The following is a 19,650-nucleotide window of genomic DNA, read 5'->3' as shown; positions in this document are numbered from 1 at the left end:
GGTCTTTTTTACACCAATGCCCATTGTACATCAGTTTTTCTTTCTTCCATCCTTCCTGCCTAACTGCCTTCCTTTCTTACTTCTTTTTGTTTCAAATCTCTTTCTGTTTTTTCTTTTGTGTCTGTGGACATTGGGACGTGGCATGGCAGATATGTGGACGGAACAGGGCGGCTAATAAGAGTATGTTCTTTCTTCATTATGTGAGTCCCAGGGATGGAACTTAAGGTTGTCAAGATTAGCAACAAAGACCTTTATAGACTCAGCTATCTCACTGGTGCCTTATGTTTCTCCTGCCAAGACACACAATCCAGTAATTCTGATTATTATTGAATGGCGATATTTCCAGTTGCAACAGTACCTTATATTTTCTTCATTCAATTTTCATTTGTCTTTTAACATAATGATTATGTGATGACTGTATTACCTGATGGCATTTAAAATATGTGTCTTTTCTCACTGTCTAATCTTACCTGGTTTTCAAGTTAATTTCTTTTTGTCTAGACCCACATAAAGTAACTACGCATTTTGAGGGCTACTCCAGCCTACATACTCCATTCTTTCCCTGTGTTCTTCTAATCCTCTTACTGCAATTATATGAATCCACAGAGCTTGAGTTGAATCTTTATTATTAATAGGCCCACATTCTTCTTTTTCTTTTCTTACCTCCGGGTGGTTCAGAGTCGGCTGTACAGTGCTGTACAAACAACCATTTGTAACTGAAAGCATTAAAGGAAGTGTCATAAGTACTTATGTTTATAGGCAAGGCTCTGAAATTTTAATTGTACTGATGTGTAGGGAGGGGTAGGCATTACAATATTGTTGTCTTCCTTTATTGCTCTCTTTCTTTTTTCCTCTGAGCCAAGATCACTGAGGCTGGCATTCACGGTCTATACAGGCTGATCAATAACGTCTCATGATCCTTCTGTCTCTACCTCCTCCCCAGCACTAAAATTAGAAATGTGTGACCACACACTCAGATGTTTACTTAGGTTCTAAAAATCAAAACTCAGGTCCTTATGCTTGCGTGTCAAGTACCATACCCACGGAGATTTCTCCCCAGCTCTGTATGCACTTTTTATAGTCACTGAAAACCCTAGCAGTGTATACATGACCTGGATGTATGTTACTAGCTGACCACTATATTTTGTTACTGTGCTTTAGACTTGGTCTAATTCCTTGGAGGGAGGTCCAAATTAGTAGCCTCATTTAATCTACCCCTACTTGTATAAAGTTTGCAAAAGTTGCTGAAGAATTAATAGCTTTTGGACAGGAATCCTAACATTCATATTCATTACATTCATATTCATCTCCCAGAGAATAAAGCTCATTTCTTGGCATATAATAAAACTCAACAGCTGTTTCTCGAATGAATGGTTGAGTAGATAGATAAATAAATTGTATTAGCTTACAAATAATAAGAGGTTCACATCAGATGGTTTTTTTTCCCAAATGAACTGTTTATGTGTTTTTGAAGATTTTAGTAATATTTGTTAAGAGCGTGTTTGGAAATTCTGTTGGCTTCTTTTAAATCCCTTTCTTGGCAAAACTTGCCTTAATAGATTTAGTGTTAAGGAAAACAAGCCCATAAACCATACAAAACACTATAATCATGCAATTTATCACTTTTAAACATGTGGATATTATTCCAGTGTGTTTACAATGCCTGTGCAGAAGCTTACCAGTGGTCTTCAAGTACTGAAGAAACTTTAACATGTGTAAATGCGATGTGGGCATTTATTCTCGTTCTGCGTCATTTCGTGCTTCACCGAAAACCACAATGTGCTCAAGTTTCCATGGCTATTCTATTTGACGCCGTGAACCAGTTTGTAGCCGAGTACACTCGTGGATTTAAAAGTTAAATCTCCAGGATACCCACATGTGAGGAGAAAAGAAGCTCAATATTGTATGCACATGTAAATTTTTAAAAAGAATCATTTATGAGACAATTATAAATGAATAAAATGACTATGGGAGAATCTATTGTTTAATCTATCTCGGTTGAAAAATTTATTTCTCAATCATTAACCAACTTAAAGTATATCTCTTTGATTAGTGGCTTTGCAGCAATGTAACATCTCGAAATACTATAAATTATATAACAGCAACTCATGATTAAAATAGACCTCTGTTATTTATGGAGCAATTTATTTTTCCTATGAATAATACTGAATTATTTTGTTTCATATGATAGTAAAGGTCTCAGAAATGTATAATTATTTCAGATGTAGAGGCTCCATGTGTTGACGGGACTCCATTGTGTGATCTGGCCTCACTTGAGACCACCCGAATAACAGACTTTGGTATGTTGGATTCGTCTTTTACCAAAAATTCGATAGATTTTTCATGCCAAGTCTTTAGGGAATTTCTGAAATAAACTGTGGGTCAGTTTAGCCACATGACAATCATTTATCAGTGCGTGTGTATATGTGTGCACGCACACTTTTGTGTGTGTACTATGTATTGTGTTGCTTATTATGTATTTGTTTTGAGTGTATAGAGGTGTGTGTTTGTACATATATATAAGTGTGCATGCAGAAGACGGGTTGAGGTCACGTGTTTGCCTAGATCTCAGTCCACATTATTGTTTGAGATATTTTTTTTTCTGAATGCCATTTTATGTTTATGCTCTTGAACTTCAGGGATCGAGCAGTGACTGTTTTCTCCATGGCTACCTGCTGTTATAGAAGAGTGTTTCAGTCTTTGGCTTTTATTTGGATGGTGGGGATTCAACTCAGGTCCGGTCTTCATGGTTTTGCATTGAACTTCTTAGTGACCAAGCCAGAAAATGGGCTTCAGCATTGCATTAAGTGAAACGGGTTGTGCTGATGTACACAGGGTCTGCTTGGTATTTAGAAAATAAGAACCTACTAAGATGGTGTATCTATTGTTTAAAGAAAACTTATCCAAAATAAAGACAGTACGTCTTATTTTAAAAATATTATGGCCTGAAAAAATTATACATATATATCTTGATCAAAAATGCTTCAAAAAAATCTGAACACATAAAATTGATTAGAAGTACAAAGATAAAAAAATACTTCTACCCAATCATATATTATTTTTAAAATGTACTAGATTTTATTCACTGTTCTGTAAGCTTGGCTCTCATATGATGGAGTAAACATATTAAATCTGAAATACTGGATTTTTTTTACAGTTTATTATAAATCACATTTGATTTGTTTATACATATATAAACAAAATAAAGGTACTGTGTATATTTCTTAAAGAAAGCCAACACAAAATAAAGGTGATACATATATTATTTTAATGATACTAAATTTTAAAAAATTCTAATATTATTGATTGTTATTTTCCTTCGTGTTTAATATTCCCTCGAATAGTACACATACTTTAGATATATCTGGACATACTTTAGTTATCATTCCCTGGAATGAAAAAAATAGTTTTATATTTAATATTTAAATCCATAAAATCTTCATTATATAGTGAAAGAAATGGTAGACCTAAGAAATACTCTCCTGATTGAATGATCGTGGTTCTCTGTTCTAGTTTTAATTCCCCATTCTCTCTGGGGGAAGAACTTTCTATACTTATACACGTTTCACCCCTGAAAATTAATACTCCTATAATGTTAATAATTATCTGTGAAATAGGGATCTACTAATCTGTATTATTTTGAACCCATGATCTAGATTCTCTTGATCAGAAATGCTTCAAAGAAAAAAAAAATCCGAACACATAAAATTGATTAGAAGTACAAAGAGAAAAAATTACTTATACCCAATCATATATTATTTTTAAAATATACTAGATTTTATTCACTGTCCTGTAAGCTTGGCTCTGTCATATGATGGAGTAAACATATCAAATCTGAAATACTGGATTCTTTTTTTTACGGTTTATTATAAATCACATTTGATTTTTAGCAATGACCAATCCCTTTCTTTCAGAAAACTCAAAACAATGCAAGGCATAGCCTGAAAAAGAGTACATACAAAGAGAAAACGAAGAATGTTTTAAAAGGCATTAAAGCACCAGACAGTGCTGGCCCATGCCTTTAGCCCCAGCATTTGGGAGGCAGAGGCAGGAAGATCTCTGAGTTCGAGACCAACCTAGTCTACAGAGCAACTTCCAAGACAGCCAAGGATACACAGGGAAACCCTGTCTTGAAAAATCAAAAAACAACCAACCAAATGAAATGTGTTAAAGCTTTTAAACAAAAACTGATTAAAGTGGAATAGTTTATCAAAATTAGGGGCCTCAGTCACCCCCTTAAACCAGTCGATGGCTGGGACCTTTATATAGACTCTATTTTCATGAAAATATATTTGAATACTAAAATAGTATAGGTTTACTGTATATCAAAGTAAACTTAAAATAAACCATCACTAGTAGAAAAGTAACCTGAGAAGCACCTTGCATAAGATATATAATTATAACCATATGAGATATAATTGTATATACATTGTTGTGTGTCCATATACATGTATAACTTATATGACTATCATTACCTTACATGCAGTCGAATGTCAGGATTAATGAAGAGAACAGATGAAAAATTCATAAGTACATAATATAATTTCAAATTACTAACTTATCAGAATATAATAAGCCCGAATTTTAATTTTGAAATAAAGCTTGGCAGATGCTATCAGAACTTAGTTTAAATGTTATGAGGAATGAAAATTAAGTGAAATCTTCTATGATTAATTGTCAGACATACTTCAAGTGAGGATCTGGGGAGTACAGGGGTACTACCAAAAATCTACAGAAAGAAAAATAAAACAGTGCAATGTGGTAGCAAGGTATATCAAAGTAGGAAATTATCTAAAATTCATTGATTTTGAATATTTTGTTATACTTCTTTGAGTAATAGTACAATTTGAGGTTAAAGATTTCTTCTTCTTCTTCTTCTTCTTCTTCTTCTTCTTCTTATTATTATTATTATTATTATTATTGATTATTATTGAAAAAAAATAAACTGTGCCTTATTCACCAGAGATGATAACCTGGGGCTTACTAAAGTTGTAACTATGATTATCATAGTAGATTATAGTAATAGTTCAGTCAATTGATGATAAAACTCCATATTATATTTTTTTGTCTCCTGTTACTGTATACATCAATGCACTACCATTGTAGAGGTTTGGTGAGCATGGGCCCCTCCATGTAGCTTTCAATTCTCCTGATCTTTGCCTTCGTCTTCCTACACCATGTTTGTTTATTTAATTTATTCACTCATTTAGTTTTTAAAGCATCTTTTGTTAAAGATTTATTCATTTAATTTATATAAGTACACTGTTAATGTCTTCATTCACACCAGAAGAGGTATCGGGATCCCATTACAGATGCTTGTGAGCCACCATGTGGTTGCTGGGAATTGAACTCAGGACCCGTGAAAGAGCAGTAGTGCTCTTAATCTCTGAGCCTCTCTCCAGCCCCTCTTTTCTTTTCTTTCCTTTCCTTTCCTTTCCTTTCCTTTCCTTTCCTTTTCTTTTCTTTTCCTTTCTTTCTTTTCTTTCTTTCTTTTATTTTTCTTTAGGCTTTCTCTGTGTAGACCTGGCTGTCCTAAAATTCTCTCTGTAGAAAGGCTGGCCTTGACCTCACAGAGATCTGACTATATCTGCCTCCCAAGTGCTGGGATTAAGGGTATGTGCCTGCTGTGGCTGTGTATCTTTTTTTAAATAACTCCTTTTTCAGGAATATTTTTTATATTTTATCTCAATCACATCACAGATCTCAAAATCTTCCCAATAGTCGGTTGATACTGTTTAATACTTCTGGTTGCATACTCTTGCAACGCGAAGTAGTGACTTTGACGTGGGCAAAGGAATTTCCCTTTGTATTTTTGGTATGTACCCCGGAAGGCCATTGCAGATTTAATTATCCTCTCTACCCTGCCTGTTAACAATATAATTATCTGATGTCTGTTTTTAATGTTCTCAGATTCCTGTGTGCTGAGTTTTAAGACTTGGTGCACTCTTTCATTTTGATTAACGTTGTCAAAAGATACATCATCATTATTATTTCAAACAATCCTTTGAACAACTCTGCCTTCTTGGGTAAGCCAGAGACACGTATGAAGTTCAGGTCAGCTACTTCTGATATATAAACCACTAGTTTGTCTTAAGATATTGCCTTTTGTTCTATGACACTAGGGGAGAATCATTGAACTTTCCCTTCATTCCGGCCAAGTCGTTCTCTCCTACCTCTGTTTTCCTACCACCTTGGTGTAGGACAAAATTCCCCGCTGTAGTAAGTGGGAATGATAATGCTGTAAATATTTATCGCTGATGTTTGCACTCAAGTAATACATTCCTAGCACTTGAGAGTCAGCTAGTAAGTGTTAAGAATTTCCATTGTCATATTCCTTCTATGATGTGTTGCAATGGATCTCATATTGTGGCTATTTCTTATTCTAATATTTTTATAAGCTATTCATTAGTGTTTCAAAAATTTGATGTTTTGATCTTTATACTTTTATGTTATATCCAAATCTATGTCCTGAAATTTTTGGAATTATATTCTGAGTCTGGTTTTATGACCCTCTCTGATTTCACTCTCTCACTTTTATTGTCTGTGTTCTACCAGGATTACTGTATAAACTAGTGTCCATGCATACTATACATCTATGGGTCATGGCAAATTTACATCGGTGGAGATGTAACTCATTCGCATTACTGTATTCCATTTAAAGATGTTTGCAGAGTTCACAGAGCAAGCCTCTTGCCTTGTCTCAGGGAGATGAAGAGCTTCTCAATTCCTGTGTTCTCAGTCACAGGACTACGTCCTCTTTCTTGCTTCGAAGTTTCCAATATCCTGTTGTCCTCTCCTGTAACTGTGATCCTTATTAATCGTGGACACCTCCCCCTGCCTTTGAGACCTTGTCCACTCACGTGAAGTTTAATTATTCTTTATTATTTAATTATTCTTGACTTTATGCTGTAGTCCTGCGGCTGCTGCAGACTGTTCAGCCCCTGCTCAATGGAAGACCACCCGAGGCCTGAGGGGATACCTGAGTGGAAGGGGTTTTACACAACATCCATCTCTGTAGAACAAAAATGGAATGTCTTTTTAAAAGTTTCGTTTGACGTATGTAATCATTTTCCTGAGTCCCTGTTTATCATGAATTATAATTCTTATTATTATGGACATGTTAAACATCCCCATTGGAGTTTTTGACATTTGGAAGATTGGGAAAATTATGATAATGTGAAAACTGATACAATTTGGGACATATTTTCTTGTAAATTTAATTAGCAGAAAATGTAGAATTAAATTTAGTAATTGCTGAAAAATTATAGCAACTGCATGAGGACTCACTTATTCAAGTACTTGGCAACATTTGAAACAGCATTCAGAAAACTATTTCTGTTGAGGTCCATAACTTTGTGTGTGTGTGTGTGTGTGTGTGTGTGTGTGTGTGTGTGTGCAACATATATACAAACAAAACAAAATATATATGTATATATGTTGTATATTATAGATATTTTATAAGTCATTATTCACTAGATATCTTTTATTTACATGCAATTTTTTACATTGTATCACCTAAGTTTCATGCTTTTGCTTTTGACTACAAAACTTAATGACCTTTTTCTTCTTTTTTATGTTGTCGATTTTAATTGTCTAGGAATTTCATTTAACCAAGTGCTGAAATATCATTAAAATTATTCTTTTTTGAAGTACTCTTGCTGAAATTCCGGGTATTAGAATTAAAGGAGATGTGGAGTTTATATTTCTTTAGGCTTCCAATGATACGTTCACTGACAATCATTTTGGACTGAATTTTCGGCCACATTTTTATTGGTTAAATCAATGTGTTGGCATGTACCAATGACACGGAGAAAACAGAAATATTTAAGAAAATGTTGTCACAGACTCCAAAAGGATGGAAATTGGTAATATCTGTTTTTATGGCAACAATGAATTATGACATACAGTTTGTAAACAGCTCATTTCTCAGTATCTTTAAATTCTTGGCATGTTATTCTTTAAAATCCAGGGACAATAAATCAGTGTTTCCAGGAACTCTTAGAAATTCCAAAGTTGTGATGATTTTAAATATACTTCTAATAGTTTTCTTACTTTGTTATTCTTAACATGACAATTAAAGGCATCTTTTAAATTTTTGCGATTCTTTTACAAAGCAAAAGTTTCTATTGACATATACAATGACACCCAAATCCAAATACAGGGTGACAAGGTGAGGTCCACATCCCACTTCCTTGTGGATTCAGAAACACGATTTTATTTTTGAGTAGCAATGTGTCTGTTCAAGTTATTGATGATTAAAGTTAATAATATAACATATTGTATAATTTCCCACAAAATGTATTCATTATGTAACCCTTTTTTATCAGTTGAACCAGGCCTGAGCACAACTATTCTGGTTCTATTTTGAAAGCCTCAAGTCAGAGAAGCAATAGTCCTAGATGAGTGGCCAACCATGCCTTCCTTGGCCCTTGTTCTTTGTTTTGTGGTGAAGTTGAGGCTCATCAGTTAAAATAATGGAACTGACACTAGTTTGCTCAAAACACACAGTATTTATGGTGTTTAAAAACTAAGATCTGTACAAAGAAATCTATTCCAACAGATGACCATGTATGATAGTACATGGTGTTAGGTGATAAGCTATTGGTGTACATGTTGCTGAGCTTTGGTCTTTTGCTGTGCATTGTAATGCTAGGTACTGTCCCCCAAGGCCTGAATACTGCCCTCCCAAGGCCTGAATACTGCCCCCCAAGGCCTGAATACTGCCCCCAAGGCCTGAATACTGCCCCCCAAGGCCTGGATGCCCACAGGGACAAGACAGTCTGCACATACAATGTGACCTTGCTCCTTAATGTAAAACTATTGGTTAAATAAAGATGCTGACAACTTATAGAAGGGTGAGAGATAGGCAGGGTTTGGGTTCCCAGGGTTGCAGTCTGAGGAGACCATGAGGAGGAGGAGGGAGAGGAAGAGGAGAAGATGCCATTTGTTAGGTGAGTCATGGCCATGTTGGCTGGCCAATTGGAGTTAAGAGTACCCCAAATGGAAGTTATAACTCAGGGTTATTGATAGGGAAGTAGATATAATAGCATAGAGGGGAGATATCTGTCCAGCTCTAGTGCTGATTAAGGCTTATTATAAATATAAAAGTTGTGTGCCTTTTATGTAGGTTGATGTCGTTATGCAGGTGAAGGCAGGTACAAGATAAAACAAGGCCTGTCATTGGATGAGAAGAAAGGGAGGAGGGAACAGAGGTTTTAGAAGGAGATGGGAGAGCAGAAGGGGACAAGCAACATGGAGGCAGACGTAAACAATCCTCCCCATGCATCTCTACATAGATACATACAGGTTGTTATCGATATTTCTTAAGAGATGGACTTCTATAAGCAAATTTATCTTATCTAGGTGGGCAGTTTATATCTTATCAATTGGTTGTAAGTTATTTGTGTGGATGTATTGTACATTAAGCATTTAACATATAAGTCTGGTTGTTGGGTTACAGTTTGTTCAGTCATGACTTATCTGGGTTGTTGGGGGTGTGAGCAGAGTCCGTGACAGGAAGCTTGCAGGGATATAGAATACTTGGGGCTAGCGTGGTGTGGGGCCACCCTAACACTGCCCATGGAATGTGATATGTGTGAGGTGTGGTAACAACCTGCCAAGGGGACAGTATGTGAAAGTGGCTGACAGAGAAACAACTAGAGCATGTGGATTCGCACAGAGTGGGAACTCCCGGGAACCGGTCGTGTCCTTTTTTATTAATTTTACCAAAACTCTTTTATCTGGGAACTGAATGATCAAAGGCAGGATAGAAACCCTGAGACTTGAAATTAAATAGTTTTGGCAACAAATTTGGACCCAATATGGGGTGCCATATTATAGAACTTAGTCACTGGTTCTTCCTCCCAGTCCCATACTCCCAGAAATAAGACTCGAACTTGAAGCATATTTACAAATACCTTGGTCATATACCTATGTTCTTCTATGACTAGATTTACCTAAAAGTACCCCACTTATTCTAGCTTACATTTTGCCATGTGGCTGTTTACCTGTGCTTAGGAGCCATGTGTCTGGCTCATCTTATCTTCCGGGTGAATCTTGCACACCCGGCTCTATCCCAGAATCCTTTCTCTCTCCTTGATGTCCCACCTCTATTTCCTGCTTAAGCCATAGGCCACAGGCTTTTTAATTGACAGGTGATGCATCCATACAATATATGAGATAGTCTCTCTATAATTTGTCAGCACAGTTCACACAGGAAGACTGTTGATAACTGATTGAATAGATCTGAATGAACAAATCTCTATGGAAAACAAAAAATGTTTACAGAGAAAAAATCAGTATTATAAAAACCTCAATTGCCTACTCTATTATTTTTTTTTATTAACTTGAGTATTTCTTATGTACATTTCGAGTATTATTCCCTTTCCCGTTTTCCGGGCAAACATCCCCTTCCCTCCCCCCTTCCTTATGGGTGTTCCCCTCCCCACCCTCCCCCCATTGTGGCCTCCCCCCAGTCTAGTTCACTGGGGGTTCAGTCTTAACAGGACCCAGGCTTCCCCTTCCACTGGTGCTCTTACTAGGATATTCATTGCTACCCATGAGGTCAGAGTCCAGGGTCAGTCCATGTATAGTCTTTGGGTAGTGGCTTAGTCCCTGGAAGCTCTGGTTGCTTGGCATTGTTGTACATATGGGGTCTCAAGCCCCTTCAAGCTCTTCCAGTTCTTTCTCTGATTCCTTCAACGGGGGTCCCGTTCTCAGTTCAGTGGAAAACTTTTCAGTCATTGCTTCCACACCATATGCATCAGAAGCGAGTCACTAAGGGTAGCCACGGACAAGGAAAAAGGCAGTAAGAATAGAAGAGTAGGAAAAACTCGTAGACAAACTAAAAATTACTGCATAACCAACACTCTTTAAAAGCAATAGAACAGCCTATCCTCCCTACCCAGGTTACCTTATCTACAGCTCTGAGCTTCTAAAGGTCTCTGTAAATTCAGCTCCTACAAAGTTTGCTCCTAGCAGTGTATATCAACCCTCTGTCTATGCCAGGGACTTGTTTCTCATCCTTGCTTCTCCCTTACCTTGTGAGTTTAGCCATCAAATCTTATGGCTGCTTTGTTCTTTAACATAGACTCGATATGTTCTTTACTGTTACTCTCTTAAAGGAATGATCTTCTTTCATTTAATTAAGACAAATTAGCTTTCTATTCTGCATTTCTTCTGCATTCTTACCAAAGAAATTGCTTGGCAGAATCATTATTTTTAAAAATATATACAAAACGTAATGGAGTGAGTAAACAATAAATATAAATGTGGACTGTTCTGACTTCTTCCAGTTATAACAAATATCACAGGATGCAGATACTATCCCTGTTTTATAGACATTTGTGTATTACCATTTTTTAAATTATATCATTGCACATGAAGGAAAAAGAGTGCTTTTTTCACATCTCCTGCAACTATTTAAAATCCTATCTCTCACTGCCCTGACAGGTGGCTTAGTTCATATAGTCTACATAGTCCTGGCATAAGCAGTGCCCTTTGGTTGAGTATCTAGTGAATAAGTATCAGATTCCTCCAAAGGATCGATCAGTGTTCACTCCACTCTATCCCTGGCCTCTTCTTCAGTAGACCACTCCTGTGCTAATTACATATGACTGTGGTTCTAGTCTGTCGACTGCTCCCGAAATCTACATTTATGATCCAATAATTGTGCACACAAAGGTGTTATTCTGACATCTTGCACTCAGTATGTATAAAGCAGAATTATTTATATTACTTTATGTAGTATCAACAAAGTCAGTGCTGGTCTTTTAATCTGTTTGGTTTTTACATCTTGCTGACAATCTTCTCCTAACCACCAACCATGCCCTATATAACACTTCTCTATTTGAAAGTCTCATTTTTATACCTTACAGTTAGCCTGGAGAGTTTCTAATTCCTAATTGGAGCTCAGGAGAAAATATCTAAGTCCAGTTTGGTGTCTAGCTTCCAGCCTCCTGTCTCTCCCTGTGTAATCATTAAATGCATGGGTCCATTAAAGTTTATACCAGCAGGTGTTATTGATCAGGTCTGATGACAGTGGAGAGAGCCCAAAGAGGGAACCACAAAAAATAGAGATTTTTAATAAAGGAATGCCTAAGGGTTCTAAAAAATAAGAAAAATTATGAAAATGAGTAATTATCCTATCATTAAACCTTATGCAAAATATATTTTTTCATAAAAATAATATACTGTATCTTCAGAGATTACAGAGTTTCTAATATTTTGGGATTATACATATGTGAATAATTTTGTAAACATTAGGTGTATCTAGCATGGAATTGTGGCATATTCTAAGACTCTGCTCTCTTTCTCTCTCTCTCTCTCTCTCTCTCTCTCTCTCTCTTTCTCTCTATGCATTTATATATACATATATATTCCTCTCCCTCTCTCTCCCCATACTTCACACACACAGACACACACAGTGCACACCCCTCCCACACACATAATGTACACTCATGTGTGCAGTGTGTGTGTGTGTGTGTGTGTGTGTGTGCATTCATTGTTTCTAAATCTAAAAGAAAAGAAAAATAAACAAAAACTTTAAAAGCAGCTCTATGGAACTGGAAGCACTGTGCAGCCAGAAGTATTTTTTTAAAATTCTTTTTGTCATATTCGTTTGTGAAGACATTTAGCATTACTCTAAGAAGCCATTTGAATAGCTAACTAGGTAATGTAGTCTCCAGAAATGCATTTCTTCAAAACACACACATCATTTGTGGAGTGAAGTTTTTCATTGGATTACCAAAATGAGTGAATTTTAAAAGAAAGAAAGCTTCCACAGTTGGAACTTGGAGCTTTATATAAAATATCACATGTGAGTGTGTGTGTGTGTGTGTGTGTGTGTGTGTGTGTGTGTGTGTAGATGTGTTTATGTATATATATATAGAGAGAAGGGGAGGAGTGAATGAGAGATGGTGGGGTTGAGAGAGAGGAGAGAGAGTCATCTTTGTAGGTCCAAAGAAAATTTAGTCCTTCACATTTTAGGACTCTGCATCTGTCTAGTGTTTGGAGCTTAATGATATTTTTGACAGTGACAACCCAGATTAAAGCTATGTCAATGTTTTGACAAAACTGACTGATGAGTTTAATCAACCAAATTGTCCACTTAGTCCAACAGGATCTCTGTCGGCGTGGATTGCTTATGTGCTCTGTTTTTGTTAAATTAACTCGATTCCAACCTAACAGAGGAAGTCAGCGTAATATGGTCAGACAAATGGGGCATTCAGACAATTTACAAACTAGTTCTTCTTAAATAGCTAGACCAAGGTTCAGGTACAGCTTGTTTTAAGGCACTCTAAAACGTATGTGTCTAAGTAAATTTTATGAAAACAGGAACACCCATATGGTCCCATTTAAGAGACAAAAATCATGAAACTGGATTCACTTTTATCTTCCAGTTCTTTCTTTACTCTGAAATTCAAATAAGAAAAATGTCTTTCTTCATGTGGAGTGATTCTTATTATTAGAGAAATATGAATGCTTCGACAGTCATATGAATTTCTCAATTGTAAGCAGGGATGTTTTAATTTAGGAAGAGTAGATACTGAATTTCTCCTGTGTGACTATACCCTGACAAAATATTGACTCAAAATAAGGTAAGAGAATAACATTATAGTCAGACTCTCAAGATGATAACATGATAATAATCTTGATGTCTGTGGTCAGTGTTTGCAATTTGCTACATTTGTGTGTGTGCATGCCTGCGTGTGTGTGTGTGTGTGTGTGTGTGTGTGTGTGAGAGAGAGAGAGAGAGAGAGAGAGAGAGAGAGAGAAATAGAGAGGGGAGAGAGATATAACTGAGATATACGGTATGTTGGAAGGCAGCCATTCTGGAATCAGGCTACAATGAAGGCAGAAGAACTTTTAATTTTTTTTTATTTAAATTTATTTTTAATTATGTGTAAACCTTCATGCCTTTTTCTGGGTACGTATGCATAAGTGTAGATACCCTAAGTGGCCAAGACATGATATCAGATCCTCAGGATCTGGAGTCACAGGCAGTTAAGAACCCTCTGCTGTGGGTGCTGGGGTTGTGCTTGGTCTCCGTCGCATCCCTCCAGCCCCAGCCAGAAGTACTTTAAGTGATCTGCTCAGAAGTTTTAAATGGAGTCTATAAATAAGAAATAACTCCTGTTAACAAGACAAAAGTTATGTCTAAACTTTAAAATAATAGATGTTTTTCAAAAAAAGAAATCACTATTTCAAAAGTCGGAAGGGTCATAGCATTCGGCTTCTTCTGCTTCTTCTCTTCCCATCTCGGCTTCCCCCCACAGACCTCTCTTCCATATTTCATCCTCAGAAAAAGAACCAAAAAAATCCATATATTGTAAAGACTTAATTTTATGGATGGACACATTCAGGAATTAACCAACTGTGCAAATTTAATCTTGCCCTTACATAAAAATATTTAAAAAATCTACTTATTTCATAGTTGGAAAATACTTCAACTATAATTTCAATTATGTGTTTTTAGAAAGACTTGGTTAGTTTTTAATGACATATAAACATTTGCTTATCTTCCAGAGATGTACTGGCAAGGGACGGGAAAATGTTAATATCAACACAAAAAGATAGCTATCTTAGGTAGCAAAATTAAGTATATATGTGTACCAATCATTTTAACATGTGAGAACCAGAACATTCGTGAGGATAAATATGAATTTTTCTTAATATTGCACAATATACCAAGCACAGACTTTGGCAAGCAATTCACAAGAGAGAGAGAGAGAGAGAGAGAGAGAGAGAGAGAGAGAGAGAGAGACCATTAAAATAAACCCATGATGCCACTGTTTATCAATTTGGCTAAGAGGAAAATTGATTCCATTAAATTTTGAAAGGTAATGTGGCATTAGTTAACTATATATTTTTATTGCTTTTAAAAACAAGTATCTACATTTGACATGCTTCTCCTGAAAATATCAGTTTCATTTTTAAAAATTCAGAATATGTTCTTGGCAGCATAAGAATGAAATAAATGGCAGCTTAGAGTTTTAAGAAGTTATTGTTACAGTTAGACTGAGGGAAGTTGTCATTTGTTATTACTGGAAAGAAAAGTACCCCTTAAAATATTATATTTCCTAGCTGTTCTAGCCCTTGTTCAGGTTAACACAGGTACTGGAAAAGCAGATGTATGTAATGTCTTTGGATGTGCAGTGATGTTGGTGTCTTTTTTTTTTTTTACCTCTTCCTGTAGCTTTCAGCCGCGCCCCAATTCCCATGGCAGTGGTCCGCAGAGAGCTCTCCTGTGAGAGCTACCCCATTGAGCTCCGCTGTCCAGGCACAGACGTCATCATGATCGAGAGCGCCAACTACGGGAGGACAGATGACAAGATCTGTGACTCGGACCCTGCTCAGATGGAGAATATTCGGTGTTATCTGCCAGATGCCTATAAGATTATGTCTCAAAGGTACGGTGCCCAAGACCTCTTCCTTTCATGCGTATCAAAAGTCAGTGTAAATTTGCTCGACAGACAGTGTGGATAAGGGTATCAGGTAGTGGGTGTTTTAGAAGAATTCAAGTTTCCACTGAAGATCACACCCCTATCACTGGAGTGGCCGTGTTACAATGAGCACCATGCACTTGGACAACAGTAAGCTCAGTAGCGTTATTAGTAAGTTTAACGTAGTAGGCCTAGTGTTGTGTTCTGCATGGAAACCAAACACTAACTACTGCCTGTAACTACAGTTTTAGGGCTTCTGATGATCTTGTCTGGCCTCCTTTGGCACTCGGACACCTGTGGTGCATATGCAGAATAGCCAGTACACACACATAAATAAAATAAAATAAATCAATAGAAATAAAATAAACAAAATAAGTAATTTATATAATTATCAATCAGAGCACAGTAATATGTAATCGATAAAAAATTGTTTAACCTTGTAAAGCTGAAGAAAATACTAATTAGCAGTTTGAAAAGGATTATGTTTGACTATTTAAATTATTACCATGTCAAAATTTATAAACTAAGGTACCATGTAATTTCATGAGATAAGGAAACTGATTCTAAGAAGATAGGTCTATGGATATCTATAACAAGAAAATTTAAGATTTGTCATATAAAAGTTCCTTATATGTTAATTATATATGTGTACATGATGTATATATACATATATATACATATATATGCATATAGAGAGACAGAGGGAGAGGAGAGAAACATATATTAAACATTTGTTCATTACTATAATCATTACTTGGGAATAGTTATTTACTTTATCTTCATACTTCCTATTTTATCAGGGTTATTAGTTATTAAGAAATTCATCAGTGAGTGATGAATTTACTGAATGCCGATTATAATTGAATAGGTGCATTTTTCATAAGTATTTTTACTCAGACATGATTTATCATTATGGCGTTATTAAGGCCTTATTAAATATGAGAAGAAATTATAACTTGGAGGAAACTAAATAACTTGACCAAACACAAACACAACACAGTACACGTTGGTCTGTACTAAATACCCAGAGTTAAATAAGTTACACATAAAAAAAGAGTTCGAATCTTCGCTATTCTGGCTATGAAACCCATGCTTACTTTAGCAATTTATCACCTTATAAAATCTTTTATTATTGTGCATGTACAATATGCGGGAAGTTCACATATGTCATGATGGATGAACAGCACTCAGAGGATCATTTTTTAGGGAGTTGGTTCTCTCCTTCCGGCTTCCCCTGGATTCAGGGATTAAATTGAAATCTCTAGCCTTGTGAGACAAATATCTTTATGCATTGCGTTGCCTCACTGGCCTCAATTTATCACTTAGTGTTTAAGTTATTTTGTATGATTATGTGTGCTCAGTAGACTATTCGAGTCAATAACTTTAGGTTAGTGCTGGATGTATAATAGAAATGTATATTAATAGAAATCACAACATCTATGTCTGATGAGCACGTCATTTAAAGGGTGCTGGAGGGATAATTCACGTTGCATGTATTGTGGGCTTTGGATTGTCTGTTGATAAAAGAGTAACTTATGCTAAAGCAGGTGCTGAAGAAATATAAGATATGGAAGTTCAGGATTCATTTGATAAAAGCTGGATAATTGGGGTTGGGATTTAGCTCAGCGGTAGAGCGCTTGCCCTAAGCAAGCGCAAGGCCCTGGGTTCCATCCCCAGCTCCAAAAAAAAAAAAAAAAAAAAAAAAAAAAAAAAGCTGGATAATTCTTTACTTGTGTGTCTTCATTATTATAAAATTGACAAGGGTCCATCTAGTCTGGGTAAAATGTTATAAAAAGATTTCAGTCTTTTCTTTCTATTCTGGTGTACTATTTACTCTGGAAATGTTTATTATAAGTGGCATAGTAGCAAAATCATTATTTCAGTTGGGTAATCAAACATATGTCTATTCCATAGTAGGGGTAGTTTCTTTTTAGGTAGCACAGGTTTTCTGGTGTTCAGGGGTAATTGATATTTAACAGAAGCATGCACTTCATTAGTTTGGTTCCATAAAAGACTTCCCTACATTTTTTAGTCCATTCACCAATACCATTCCAAAATAATCCATAATCATGTAATTATTACAAGAATTAATAATAAGGGACCGTCTCAATTTGTTGAAGTACATAGGCTGCATAGCCATAGAGACCCATCTGTGGGAGGAACCTCCCTTCAACACTAAATCCTTGGAGTAAATTCTCCTGGTAAATTCTTAATGGAGACTTTTCAAGTTGGCCGAAATAACTGTGGTCATTCCTCTTTGTACTGCTCGGTGTAGTATGTTTTCGGTTTCCAAAACAAATGTTTTGATCCTCGCAGAGATTACTCTGGGTCCCTGTTGTTAGATGGCCAAGGTTACCCAGCTTTTTTATAATTAACTGTTATGATGTCATGCCAACCACATTAAATAATGGAAACAACAACCAGCTATGACATCAGGAATGCTGATAGCACAGATATGCTGATCAGATGAATACATTTAACATGAAATAAAAATGAAAAGCACCTTCTGGAGTGCGCATTAGATAAATGGATTTTTGTTGTCAAATTTAAGCTTTTAAAAAGATTGTTTCAGGGTATAAATATTAAGTATGTCTTGAGGGAGGATTATTACTAAGTATGAAAGTTATTATTACTATACCCTTGCATAAACTTGTGGAAAAGCCTTTCTAACTTGTTCCTTTAAATCTCAAAGCTTAGACAGATGAGACAAAGAGACACATGAAATACACTTTGTGTTAAATTTGGACAAGTTACATAAACTAAAGTATGAGCTAACTTTTAAGTATGAAAAATTTGTGCATTGAAATAAAGGAAATATGAGAGCAGATACCCTCATTGGTCTGATGCCATTTTGTTCAGACCTCAAAATTGCCCAGACATGAGGCTGAAATGGTTTTGGTCCCTTGGTACCATTTGGGGTACATACACACACACACACACACACACGCACGCACGCACGCACGCAAACTGCACCTCCATGTTCTAAATCTGAATGATCTCATGTCATGGGTCCCATCTCCTCAGCCTTCTTAATATTTCACATTTATTGTTCTTTTTTTTTCACGCTAAAAGATTAGCTCAAATGATGACGTCCATTTATCCTTCAGAAACTTCACATCTTTCTTATTGTGTGTGTCCATCAGGTAGTCCAAATTATAGCACGGCTGGTTCTCTTTGTCTAATTGGATGCTTTGAGAATTCTGAATGAATGTCCTCATCCAGGAACCACCTTAGCATCCTTAGGCTAGTCATGATGTTCATTAACAATTCTCTCAACACTGATACTCGCATGGCTTCTATTCTTTTCATGTTGTCTCTGTAGAATTTAGAGATGTCTTAGAAGAAACACTCAACAACGTGCAGGACTTCAGGAAGTTTCCATGTGGACTTCGCCTTCAGCTATTAACTGTGATACTTGAGTCATTCACTAAGCCAGCTCTTGAAAGTATACAAGTGGTGCTTACTGTGACAGTCAGGTTCGATGGATAAATAAACTTAGTCTGGTTTCTGCACATAAAATACTGTGGGCTGATGAAATGCAGCCAACAGGATCGTTTGCTCAGCATTCTCTCCTCCACTCCTTTAAATTTATTGAGGAAATCAGAGAGGAGGTTTCATTCTGGTAGGTAATATCAGAGAGCCTGTTGGACAGGAAGGCGTTAACACTGGCTTACTTAAAGTGCATGCCGTGATTGGCTATTGGCTATGGGTGCTCTGTTCAGGATGTCCCCGCATTTTATTCGGCCCAGTCCTCTACAAATATGTCAGTGCTTGGGATCAAACTCTCCTTTTAAAACAACGGCTTTTCAATTAGGGACACAGAACATCAAGATACCATAGAAATACTAGATGATACACAAGTTTGATAAGTTTCTTCATTTAATTTTTGACCTGGAGCCCCTATTACAAATTTGACACCAATTCCTTCTCAATGTAAGGAGTCTGAATGTCACGTGCATTGACATTTAAGCTGTCTTTTTAGAATATATCACAGCATATGTGGTCTCATAGTCCTATTTTACATGCGCCTGCCGATAATTTTTTTAAACTGTGAAAGCACTTGCAAAGAGGTACGTGTATTTATGTGAGCATGTAATTTCACTGACTTATACACACAGAAAATGGCACAAATCAGATGTGTACAGCTCAAGGAAATCTCATAAACTGAGCTCGTCCACATATGTAACAATTGGTGAAGACAGGGGAC

General features: G+C 36.2%; 1 protein-coding gene across 20 annotated transcripts in view; it reads left to right on the top strand.

Annotated features, from left to right (window-relative positions):
• The window catches only part of Adgrl3 (adhesion G protein-coupled receptor L3), a 492,285-nt gene that overhangs the window by 56,147 nt on the left and 416,488 nt on the right, over positions 1-19,650 (top strand). For all 20 annotated transcript variants that reach the window (XM_032916815.1, XM_032916807.1, XM_032916818.1 and 17 more), the window contains one exon: positions 15,197-15,410. In XM_032916815.1, the coding sequence (XP_032772706.1) occupies positions 15,197-15,410 (214 nt within the window). The remainder of the gene's footprint in view (positions 1-15,196; positions 15,411-19,650) is intronic.

This window comes from Rattus rattus, chromosome 11, assembly GCF_011064425.1.
Source record: "Rattus rattus isolate New Zealand chromosome 11, Rrattus_CSIRO_v1, whole genome shotgun sequence".
Lineage (NCBI taxonomy): Eukaryota > Metazoa > Chordata > Mammalia > Rodentia > Muridae > Rattus > Rattus rattus.
The sequence above is the reverse complement of the archived record's forward strand: the minus strand, read 5'-3'. Positions and strand labels throughout refer to the sequence as shown.